This window comes from Kogia breviceps, chromosome 8 (assembly GCF_026419965.1).
Source record: "Kogia breviceps isolate mKogBre1 chromosome 8, mKogBre1 haplotype 1, whole genome shotgun sequence".
NCBI lineage: Eukaryota > Metazoa > Chordata > Mammalia > Artiodactyla > Physeteridae > Kogia > Kogia breviceps.
This window is the reverse complement of record NC_081317.1, coordinates 77824035-77836465: the sequence shown is the minus strand read 5'-3', so window position 1 is coordinate 77836465 and position 12431 is coordinate 77824035. Positions and strand designations below refer to the sequence as shown.

Genomic DNA, 12431 nt, shown 5'->3' with positions numbered 1-12431 from the left:
TTTGGAAGTCAGTCTCACCACCATTCGCATTTTATAACAGATTCACTTTGGTGTTGATCCCTGTTTTGATAAATGTTAGATTTATATGTCACGTTTTCCTTTTATGCATTGGTGCCGTTTTTTAAGAAGTAAACTTTATTGAAGGGTCACATACATTCAGGAGAAAATCGCACACAGCATGAGCGTACATCTCAAAGAATTTCCACAACTGAACACGTGTGTGTAACCAGCACCCAGATCAAGCATGTGGGGTGTTTGTATTCTTCTGTTTATAAACACTATATATATATATATATATATATATGGCATTTGATATGTGTCTTTGATGGAGCAGAGGTGATACCTGCAGAAGCACACAGCACCTTGTACCTTGCTGAGCACTGATGGACTCCATCTAAGGAGACCACGGACTAGGGGGAAGGACAGAAGCTTTGGCTTAGCTTCAATCCTGTTATGACCTCTTGTGGTCTGTGCAACCTCTGACAAGTTGCTTAATCTCTTTGAACATCAATGTACTCATTGGTAAAATGAGGCTGTGAGGATGCTAATACTTTTCTTTCACAATTGCCAAGAATTAGAAAAAATAAAATAAGAAAAAATAAAATAAGAATGTCTAGTATGTACAAGTGGTAAATGAATGATGGATGCTATTATCAGGAACTGTGAACACATCACAAAAACACTTTTTTGTAGCCTAGAGGTTTATTGCAGCATAATAGAAGGGGTTGCGGGAGACAGGGCATCAACTAAAGTTTTCAAACTTGCCTGGACAATTTAGTAGAGTTAATTTACATGATGTTGAGTTTACTACAGGGTGGGTGTCTAGTTAGTAGTAGAGTTAATTCACATGATGTTGAGTTTACTACAGGGTGGGTGTCTAGTTAATAGTAGAGTTAATTCACATGATGTTGAGTTTACTACAGGGTGGGTGTGGTTAATAGTAGAGTTAATTCACATGACGTTGAATTTACTACAGGGTGGAAAGAAGGTAGGTATAAGAAAGAATTTTAAATTTGGTTATTATTTTCTTGGATTTCTGAGAAAATGAAATTCCCCATTTGGTAAATGAATTTTCTTTTTCTTTGGAGGTGTTGGAGAAAATTTGACAGATCCATCTGTTATAAAACCTGAAGAAAAACAGTAAGTTAGTTTATCATTTAGAAAATTCCATTTAACACATTGTACATGGTTTCTTAGAAATAATTTTTAAACATTTCTACATCTTGCCTAGATCCTAGAAAGGTTTTGATGTCCCCTTTATCTATGTCTGTATCTATATCTATATCCAAAAATATCTATATCCAAATACAATACAATAAAATACAATAAGACTTAAAATACAATAAGATTTTAAAGAATGCATAGATTAGGAAATAGGGGCAAAAAGAAAATAAGGAAATAAAATAAGATTAAATCTGGAGTTTTTAGTACACAAAAATGGAAACTATGTATAAAGACCAATGCAGTGGCCAGAACTTTGTTGCAAATTTGACTCTGAGTTTTCTAGTGGCCCAGACAAAAGAGAAATATGGGTAAATTCAGCCTCTGTAGGCTTTGACATGAAAACAATTAATGTCATAGGAGAAGCACAGTTTCCTTTGTTGTCATCACAGTGGAGTCATTGCATCTTATCATGGGCACTGTCTTCCATTACATGCCTATAAAACGAAAGCTGAGGGCATGAAGTGTGGTATTCAGTAACAGCAAATCTATGAGAGGACAAAACAGTGGGGCTTAAATTTGGAGCCATCAGATTGTTAATTCAGAACTGAAGTGTAAATTATATAGAGGGATGAGTCATCTGCCTATCCTTTGAATGCCCATTGGGCATTTTATCCCATAAGCAGGCTTTTGGGAAGACTTGGCAGTAGAGGAAGTGGTGTTCTTCTGTTAAAGGTGGAGTAAAAAGAAGAGATGGTGATGATTAAGGGAGGATGAACATGGCAGATGACAGTGGTTTTCAAACATGAGCTTTCATCATCATCACCAGGAGAGCTTGTTAAAACACAGATTGCTGCCCCCTACCCCCAGCCTTTGATTACCCCGGTTTCTGATTCAGTGGGTTTGGGATGGGTCCAAATAATGTAACAAGTTCCCAGATGATTCTGATTCTGCTGGCCTAGTGCCCACACTTTGAGAACTGCTAGCATACAAAATTCTAATTTCTTAGTTGTCCTAAGTGTCTATACTTGGCCCCTGGGTTGTAAAACACACACACACACACACACACACACACACACACACACACACACACACATAATTATATAAGTGGGCAATTCATATATGATGAAATCTGAAACTTTTACTTCCCTCCTATTGGGCTCATATTGTAAATATTCACTGCTTTAATGCTGTGTTCTTTTACTGAACAATTTAATCTAAATATGGTACCATTTGTAAGCATCTATGCAAAGAGGTACATCTAAAAGTGTATTAGCTACTCCTGTGAACTAAGAGAGCTAGAGAAGATAAAGGTGAGCCATGTTGCTCCTGTGAATCCAAATCCCATGATATTTGACCGTGGAGTTCATGTTGTAACCCTTAGGGTACAGATAAAGGCTTTGTTATTTTTCACTTTAGCAGAGTTGAAGTGTTTTTGGCTAAAAACACATATTATTTCTTCAACAGTCCAGTGTGCCCAAGGGTTTTTAGTAGGAACCTGTATTACAAGTACTTCCTTTATAATTTTGCAGTGAAATTTCTTTTTGCATATAAAATGGATCAAGTTGATGTATACTCTATCATTTATTAAATTTTGACCTTGGTATGTATATGTAATATGACCTGAATATTTACAACTTTTAGAATTCTAAGAAGATTATATTATTCCTCTTGACAGTTGAGTATTTAATTGCATTCTATAGGCCAGTCGGTCTCAATTTCTATTAGGGTCACCTAGGGAACTTAAAAAAAATGCTGCTCAGAATTAGCATCAAATCAGAATCTCAGAATATAGGACCCTGATGTCTGTACTTTTCAAAAGTTCCCCATGTGATTCTAATGGGCAGTCAGGGTTGGGAGCCTCTGTCTTATGTCAAACTTTATTTTTTATGACTTGAGGATGTCATAAACTTTGGAAGCTGATAGATTGGTATCACTGTAGCCTGCCTGGTTTTGTGGGGTCACCTAATTTTGGGTGCAGTTGGTCTTCATGGTGAAGATAATAATTTTGGGGTGCAGTTGGTCTTCATGGTGAAGATAATAAGTATTATTTTCTCACAATGTGGTGAATTACATCTATTCAGTTCAATGAGGCTCACATTTTGGGATGCCGTCTATTTGTTAAACTTTTGCTACACAAAGCATGGGCCATGAACCAATAGCATCAACATCACCTGGGAGATTGTTAGAAACAGACTCTGAAGACCCTCCCTAGACTTCCTGAATAGAATCTCAATTTTCATAAGATCTTCAGGTATTTTGGTGTAAATTAAAGTTTGAGAAGCAAGCACTTTCACATGTTGTTTTATTCTTAACAACAACCTTGGAAGGAAGTGTCTTCAATCCCAGTTCACAAATGAGAAAACTGAAGCTCAGTGGAGATGGCAACTAGCCTATGAGGAGAAGGGGGTCAATGAAAGGGAATGATCCTCTACCAAAAGGAAAGATGTTTTGTGGTGCAAATTCTGATATTGTCTCTAAGGCCTCTTGTCTCTTAACTTTCCCCAATCTTTTGCACATGAAGACAGAGTCATCAGACCTGCTCCCCCAAATCCTTTCTGGCCACTTAACTTGGTTCCTCAGGTCATTGACCTTCAGTGGAGGCTGCCTCAGTGTTATTGGTAGTTTGGGATTGCACCTTTTTTTTTCACTTACTGCCTTGATGGTTTTGGGCATTTGACACGTATGAAATGATAATGATGATGATGATGATGATGATATGTTCTTTAGTAAATCTCTGTGTACATGGCACTAATTAGCATTTCTTGAAGGTGGAACCAAGCTACCTCCTGCTTTCCTGTGCTGTGAAATATCTGGAAAACAGTTGTATATTTTTTCAAACATCGTTATCTGAGACTGCAGGGCTGTAGGCATGGCGTATGAATGTCCCTACAACCCTTCTTCGCTCTCGCCTGCACAGGGAATGGTCGAACGCCTGATACATACATATTATAGTAATTTTGATTCTTTTGTCTTAAGTTTAACAAAGCTCATAGAGGGAAACAATTTTGCTTACAGCTTTTATCTGAGAATGTTTTATCTGAGAATCAATTACATTTCTAAGTTGGGAACTTCCATGCTTTATTGGGGGGAAGGAAATGGCAGTGTGGAATGCAAATGAGTGAAATATTCCAACAGTGTCATGCCAGAGAGACTATGAAAGGAATTGTTCAGTTTTAATGACTAAAATAACGCCTTCATTTTTCACTTTATCAGCATCATAGAGTTCCAGTACTAAATACTGAGTGATTCTATTTCTTGGCCATATTTGGTTTCACCTTATAGAAGTGGTTCCTTACCAGATGGATTGAAAGAGGAATAGTTAACAGAGGCAGGTTATGCAGCCTGGTAAATACCACCAGAGCCGTATTTTGTAAGGGCGATTGAGTGACCAGGAAAGTTAATCCTGGGTGTCTGTTCACGTTGTCTTCCCAAGAGATTTCCTCCACCTACTCGCCTCAGAGCAAAGAGGCAATCTGAGATCAAACTGACATCAGCCCTCATTCTGAGCTTGGCACATCTTCAGAGCAGCTACTGTTGTTCTGCCAAAAGGAAGTGGAAATTGAGATAAATGTTTCAATACTCAGATGGAAAAGTCCATTTTTACACCACATCCCTTTTGAAAAACCGCATTCCTTAGAAACGAAATTTATTGTTTCCTTTTGTGATAGTTTGCTTTTCTTTTTTCTTAAGATGTGGTATTTAAGAGCGGTAATTGAGTTCAGATTTTAAAATGTGCTGTTTCCCACTCTGCATGTCATTAAAATAAAATATTAGCTTTCATAAAGTTTCTTTGGAAGTGTTTCTGGTGTGTTCTATTCCTTGGTGTGTAGAGTGTCAGCCGAAGAATAATGGTTGTGAATGATCAAGTAATGGATGAACATTGATCCTAGAATCTGCTAAGGATCTATTATAATTATAGAGTGTTAAAAATGTGCCTAAGATATACTGATTTACTTCCACAAAACCATCATCTCCTAGTTGTCTTGTCTTTTCACAAAGAACCCAGCTATAGCAGTTTGCAGGGTAGAAGTAGCTATCAAAAGAGCCATGAATACTGGGTGTCGGGTTTTGTCGGGCTTTTGTGTTTGAGGACATTGGTTATTTTCAGAAAAGTATTTGGGTTTGAAACAATGCATATCAATTTTTTCAGAAGGGGTGTTCCAGTACCAAGTTTATTTTACTTTATACTTACCTTTCGGGTATTCTAGTAGAACAGTTGGTAATGAATGTCATTCTCTCACCTCATATGCATTAAAAAGGGTCTCACTGTATTTTGTTTTAATGTGGTACATAGAAAATTCACTTTTCTATCAGATTAGCGTGGAAATGAGTTTCACAGTAGGTCTTGGAGTTGGGTACAAAGATTGAAGTGCATTTGAATTTTAAATTTGCGAACCTAACATTGTTGCTTCCCCAAAGTGCTCTGTTCTTTGTTGGCTCCTTCAAGTTTACTGGGTTACTATGGGATACTGTTCGGTATCTCAGAGAATCCTAGTTGAGCTCCTTTTTCTGAGCTGTGATCTAATTGATATTCTGATATTTCCTCTAGATCAAGAGGAATGGTGTTTGGACCAGCCAATTTAGGGGAAGATGCAATTAGAAACTTCATTGCAAAACATCGTTGCAACTCCTGCTGCCGGAAGCTCAAACTCCCGGGTATGCCCCAAACAATTCTATTTTTCTCTGAGTAAATCTCTCATTGAACAACATCCATTGTAACCTGGGATAGAGTAGAAAATCTTAATCACATTTTTATCTCATTCGAAGTCGAGGCCTGACTTTCTGACTGCAAATTTTTCAAGTCTCTAAAGGGATTAAAAGGACAGGGATTTACTTCAGGTTCTGCCAAAATGTGATAAAACAACATTGGGCCCAATACTTGTCACAGTCTCTCCAAGGGAAAAGTTCCTCCTACTTAATTGGGGCAAAATTGGACCGAGGCAGGTCTCTGTTCCCTGCCCCGCCCCCTCCCCTTTGGGTCTTGAGTGCTGCCCACAGAGTTTCTATTCTATTCTTATTTACTCATTGGACACTTGGGAGGGTGTGGCATGGAGGGAAACAACAGCTATCAATTAAAGTAGTGCTTTTCACTATAAAAAACCTGCCACTTTCAACATACATCGCAAGGTATATTTTAAAAATTTGATTTGATAATATGGCACACTTTCTCTGAAACTAATAGAGTCAGCACAGAAAAATATTTCTAACATAAAAGTAAGCGGCTGGAGGTCTATGTCCCCCAAATTGGCAGCCCCAGCTCTGCTGCATTTTTTTCCATTTATCTCAGAAGGGATGCTTTATGTCTGTCTCAGCTTGCCCACTATTTTTCTAAGGTTGTGCCACACTTGTCCTTAGAATGGAATTTCACATCTTTTAAGCTGATTGGCCCTTCCAGCCTTATCATAAATGATCAAACCCTGAATTGGAAATCAGTAAAAGATCAACATCCATTGTAACCTGGGATGGAGTAGGTGTAAATTTACAACAAAGAAAGGCAATTTCTAATCTTGTTGGAGTTAGAGGTAGGAGTTGCTCTTGTGGGCACGAGGTAGCAGAAGACTGGGATGTGGAACAGATTCCAGTTCTGGTGGGAAATAGCTTATTAGCCAGGGGTGGTGGCGGTGGGAACATCAGACTGGAGCAGTACAGACAGGAGGGGTCTCGATGTCATCTTGGAGCTGCTCAGGACTCCTTCTCACAAACCACCCAGAAGAACTGGGCAAAGAGATCAGTCCATAGCACATTGGCCAAGCTGCCCACTGGCCTCCTCTGGTCAGAAGGAGCCCAAGAAGGAGGGGGGCTGGGCTGAGTGGCATCCAGGCCCCCAGGTAAGGGCCCTGTGGGAGGCAGGAGCTGACACATATCTCCATCCCGTGATTGCAGGCTGGAGTCCAGCCCATTAACTTAGCATCCTCAGGTGCTGACCTCTTCCCAGGACTGATTCATTGTTTCCTGGGCAGGGCAGCTTCTCATTCTTGATCAGGGACTGTATCTGGTCAGCCAGGAGAAAGGGGGCCTTGAGGCATAACTCACTGCTTCCATCCAGTTAGCTCTTCTGTATGATTAAGATTTCCTCCCTCCCTCCCTCCCTCCCTCCCTTCCTTTCTTCCTTTCTTTCTTTCCCTACCATGGTGGCTTTTGAGTAATTCAATAATTCCTCCATTTCTGGACCTAATCCTTGCTTCCTTTGAAAACCTTAGTTAACACATTTAAATGGAGATAAAAAATATCCTCATTTACTTGAACATTTGGTAATTTGAATTTTAAAAAGTTTAGCTCAGAAAACAGAATTGGGGTGATTTTTCATTTTGTTTATGTTTTACTTTTCTTTTTTTTTCTTTTTTTTATTTTTAAGAGAGGCAGTTTAGGATAGTATAAGAGCATGGGATTCATAGGTTGAGCTCACATCCCAGAAATGCTTTTTACTAGTTTTGTGACCTTGGCCCTCATTCTCATCTGTAAGCTGGGGATAATAGCACCTATCTCATAAAGTTGGTGTGAAGGTTGAAGTAATGTAATAACTGTTGGTTATTATTAAACTATAATATGTATTAGTTTTATGTCCAGATAATCTCCATTTAACATTAAAAAATAATACAAAGGGGCTCCCTGGTGGTGCAGTGGTTGAGAGTCCACCTGCCTATGCAGGGGATGTGGGTTCGTGCCCCGGTCCGGGAAGATCCCACATGCCGCGGAGCAGCTGGGCCCATGAGCCATGGCCGCTGGGCCTGCACATCCGGAGCCTTTGCTCCACAACGGGAGAAGCCACGACAGTGAGACGCCCGCGTATTGCAAAAAAAAAAAAAAAAAAAAAAAAAAATACAAGGAATGCATGTTTAAGCTTAACAAATTTAATCAACACAGCATACAGTGGTTTACAGACATTTAAAGGTCACTCTCCTCCATAAGTTTCTCCCCAAGGGTTACCTTTATTAATGATTTCTTTTGATGACTTCCCTGTGAAATTAAAGGAGGAGGCTTCAGGAAGCATAAGATCTGATAATTGGATGAAGTCTTTATAGGTGCAGCCAAACCTGAGGTACAGCTTTGTTGCAGAAAACCGACCACTGACATCCCGAGTCCACCATTTTGGCTGCACTCTCTGGCTCTGCCATCATTCAACAAGTGAAAATGCCCTGTTTCCAGTTTGGCCTCACTTAACTCTGGGCAGGTCATGTCTTATGGGGCACCATGTATTGAGTCAAGCAACCAAAGCTTGCTTCCCCTGCCCCAGTGAACACAGCCTTGGCGAGTTAGAGTCACACATGTGCATGGTGGAGTGTAGTTTGGACATGGTTGAGGGTTTGAGTTTCACATATCAGTGGCCCAAGGGAGCAGAGTCCTCTCTGAGCACTTGGCCTAAAGTCCTGAAGTCCAGTCTATCTGTGTGAATATTATGTTCTTAAGGATTCTCTATAACTGTCTTAATTGTCTTCCTTGCAGATTTAAAAAGAAATGACTATTCCCCCGGAAGGATAAATTCCGCCTTTGGACTTGAAATCAAAACTGAACCAGCTGAGGAGACTCCAGCAGAGGAAGAGGGTAATAATTCTCCAGAAGACCTCACACGATTGTAAAAAAGGGAGAAGTAAAAAGATGACAGCCCTTGCCCTCCCTTCTATGAACTCTATGGTAACATAGATTGATTGATGTAACACTGGTTATGTCAGAGCCTCTGCCAGGATGGCCTTACCCTGAGGGCCTCCTGGGACATGCCTTCTGAGCCTCATGTCTCCCCTCCCCAAGGACCTCACTGGTGTATGATGAATGGGTTCTCCTAGATATTGACCTGTGTGCAGGGTGCTTTGCATGTGTTTGTCATCCTCAAGTTGCACAAGAAGACAGATGACTCAGCCAGGAATGCTGCTCCTTCATACCTCATTCCTTGGTGCAGAATGCTGGGCACTAAAGAACCAGGCAGATAAATTTAATTTATTTTCTTACTATGTGTTCAGACTCTAACCTCCACTACTATTCATCACCTCACCCACATATTGTATTTATTTATATATGTACATAAAAAAGTCACTTGACTCCCTCCTCTCCTTTCCAGCATTATAGGGCTTTGAACAGCGACAGAAAGGAAAACAATGGAGTAAGGGTGTATTTGCACAGTCTGGAGCACGCTCCTGTACAAACTAACCAGTAAAAAGTTAGCATCCTGGTGAAATCTAGATGGGTTTGAGTATTGTCAGTGAATTATATGATAACTGGGCATTTCAGGTTTCTCTGGAAGAGAGGAAAGGGAAATCTAAAACAAACACCCTTGCATCCTTTTTTTTTTTTTTTTAAGGGAACAAGGATATATAAAACAAGAAATTATTAAGAAATGTTTTCCCTTCCCTTACGCTCAGGGACACTATTGGTTAGAGAGTTGACTAAGCCAACCTCTAAAGTATTACTCCCTTTTTCAAAGCTGGGTATATAATATTACAAGCTAAATTACTTTTTGTCAGGTCCTATAAGGAAAGATGGGGTTTTTGAATGAAAACATGTTTCACAGGTAATTGCCTAGTTGAAATACAGAGTTCTGGTGGCTTAACGAGTGCTGGAGTGTAGATTTTAAGTATGGCCTGAGCACATGTAATCAGTTTCAGTGGCCTGAAGAAAGGGTCCCTGGAAACCACACTGTACAGCAGTGGTCCCCACCCTTTTTGGCACGAGGGACCGGTTTCGTGGAAGACAGGTTTTCTACGGACCAGTTGCCAGGGGTGGGGGATGGTGGGGGGGGATGGTTCGGGCAGTAATGCCAGCGATGGGGAGCGGAAGATGAAACTTTGCTCACTTGCTGCTCACTTCCTCCCGTGCGGCCTGGTTCGTGACAGGCCGCAGACTGTTACTAGTCCGTGGCCCCGGGGGTCGGGGATCCCTGCTGTACAGCATGTTTGGGGGATTAGTCATCCCTCTTTCACACTTATCAGGGTCACCCTACCTCAGAACAAGCACAAACTGTTCACACAAGGAGGAGTTGGAGGGTTGGGAATCTTCTCCCCACTCTTCCTGCATCTCCTTTCCTCATTATAAAGCGTTCCAATCTACCAGCAACAGACCTCCTGGATTTGAAATTTTCAACTTATCTTTAGCCCTTACATTAGCTGGCTTGCTTTTTAAATCAACACTCCTGCCTTCTCAGGTTATACTTCGGGGAAATGTTGCCCAGGGATGGGGGATGGAAAGCCAAGGATTTGATTTGCCAAAGATAGTGTCTGGCTCTTGTGAGATGCTCAAGGGCTGATTTACAGCCTTTTTACTTTGGTCTTTGGGGTGGTGGGAGGTGGGAAATTTGGGTGATTTCTTAATTGGCAATGAGGATAAAATGTTAATGCTTTTTTCAGAGCTTAACTGCTTTATCCTATTCTGCAAATCAGTAAGGGATCTCTTTGTGCTCACTTCAGAGCCATGTTCAACTATGGAAGGAGGCAATTTGCCTATCCAAGCCAAACTAAAAGCATTAATTCATTGGTCAAATATTTGTTACCTGGAATGGAACTTGAAAAAACACATTTTGATTTTAATTTTCTGTGTTATGATTTTCTCACTCTCTTTTTAAGAAAAATCACCAGAATAACATTTTAAAAAGATGAACCAGCTCCTGGGCAAAGGTTACTGTGGAATAGCTTGCATGCAGATACCAATGTGACAATCATGACTTTGATTCATGACCACAAATGAATGAATTCATTCATTTGGTTAATTTTATGCAACAGATATTTATTAAGTGCCTTCCCTGTGGTGTGTAAGTGATGAGGGTGCAATGAACATAACATTTCTTTGCCCTCAGAAAGTGTTATATCTCATGTTTCTTTCTTTTTTGGTTGTTGTTATAAGTTTGGATTTCTGGTGAGTGCTAAAAAATTTGACTTCTGGGCAAATGTTGAATCCAGAGATATATTCCATACCCTATCTGCCAGTGGGCAGTAGGTTCAGACTGGAATAAAAGAATTAGGGCAAAAGACATAGCTGGGGCTGGTTTTAGGAACCACTGAGGAAAAATGGATTGCATAATCCTTGTATGAGCCCTTAGCCAATCTCACAGATAGAAATCTGAATCTGGGGACCAGAGAAGCAGCCAGGTTCTTGGGAGTCCTTCCTGAAGGCATCCTGTGCACGGGTATTCCCCTCCATGGGGCTGTACATTCCTGGAGTGACTTCTGCCCCATGACATCTTAAAGCTTCTACCAACTCTGGGGAATGAGATCAGATATAGTTTTGGGTGTTTCTCACCCTGTTATTTTCTGTAGCTTTGAAAAACAAGTACTGAGTGACTAAAACTTCCCTACTAACCATTTAATCAAAAATTGAAAAAAAAATTGTTGTTGTTACTGTTTTAGTTGAGACGGATCACTCAGGTTCTAGAAGTCATGACACACATGCTCCTGCCATGGCTTGTTACCTTTCTCCATCAGTCACCGGCATCTAGCACGAAGTGTGGCACATAATAAGCTTTCAACATTATTTGTTGAAAGAAATAATAAAATCCTCACATGATAATGAATTTCATTCACTAGTTAATAAATCAGATTTGCATTTTTAATCTAGAAGGGAATGATTACCAATTCCTTAAGACCCAACACAATTCTTTTGATCTCTCTCTGTTTTAATTTTCCAGGAAATAGCTTTTAACAACCTACACCTTGTCTGTTGAATTCTCAACTAGTTCTTGCCCTTATCGTTGTGGCGATAATACCAGAGTACCGTCCTTCTTACTGGTGACTATTGAAATGAGATGATAACTTCCCAGAAACTGCCTAGAAATAATCATCACTTTATTACCCTTTGAAAAGAAGATTGATAGAAAAGTCATTTGAAAGATGGTTCATTACCATGCCCTAGTACGATTTCTTTACTCACATCTCTCCAAAGCATGAGAAAGGGAGGATTATTCTCTGAGGTCGGAATTTGAAGCCTGTGTGTTTGTCTCTTTGAAGTCTTGGTATTTAATTTTCTGTAGTCATTTCTTGGGCAATTTTCTAAGAAACTAGTTGAAGCTAATTTATCATAAGTTAAAGTCAAATGACAGAAAAGATTTTTTTTCTCCCTTAGCAGCATTTTATTCCACAGAGGTTAGCTTCTGAAGGAAAATGAGACTTAAATAGCATTTCAGATCTCCAGCCACATGGATGGGTACACAGAATAGAAAGGGTTCTGAAAACCACACTGATTTTTTTATTTAGCATAGTTATTATTTTGTGATTTTTCTTCCTGGACCTTGATATACAGATAATGAAATGCTCTCTTAAAAATAATTAGTTAAGTTGCTTAATTTT

General features: G+C 39.8%; 1 protein-coding gene across 1 annotated transcript in view; it reads left to right on the top strand.

Annotated features, from left to right (window-relative positions):
* Positions 1-11465, top strand: part of TRPM6 (transient receptor potential cation channel subfamily M member 6) — a 136327-nt gene extending 124862 nt beyond the window's left edge. The window contains 3 exon segments of the mRNA XM_059071598.2: positions 1089-1140; positions 5714-5820; positions 8608-11465. Coding sequence (XP_058927581.1) covers positions 1089-1140; positions 5714-5820; positions 8608-8741 — 293 coding nt within the window. The 3' untranslated portion in view covers positions 8742-11465.
* The last annotated feature ends 966 nt before the right edge of the window (positions 11466-12431 follow it).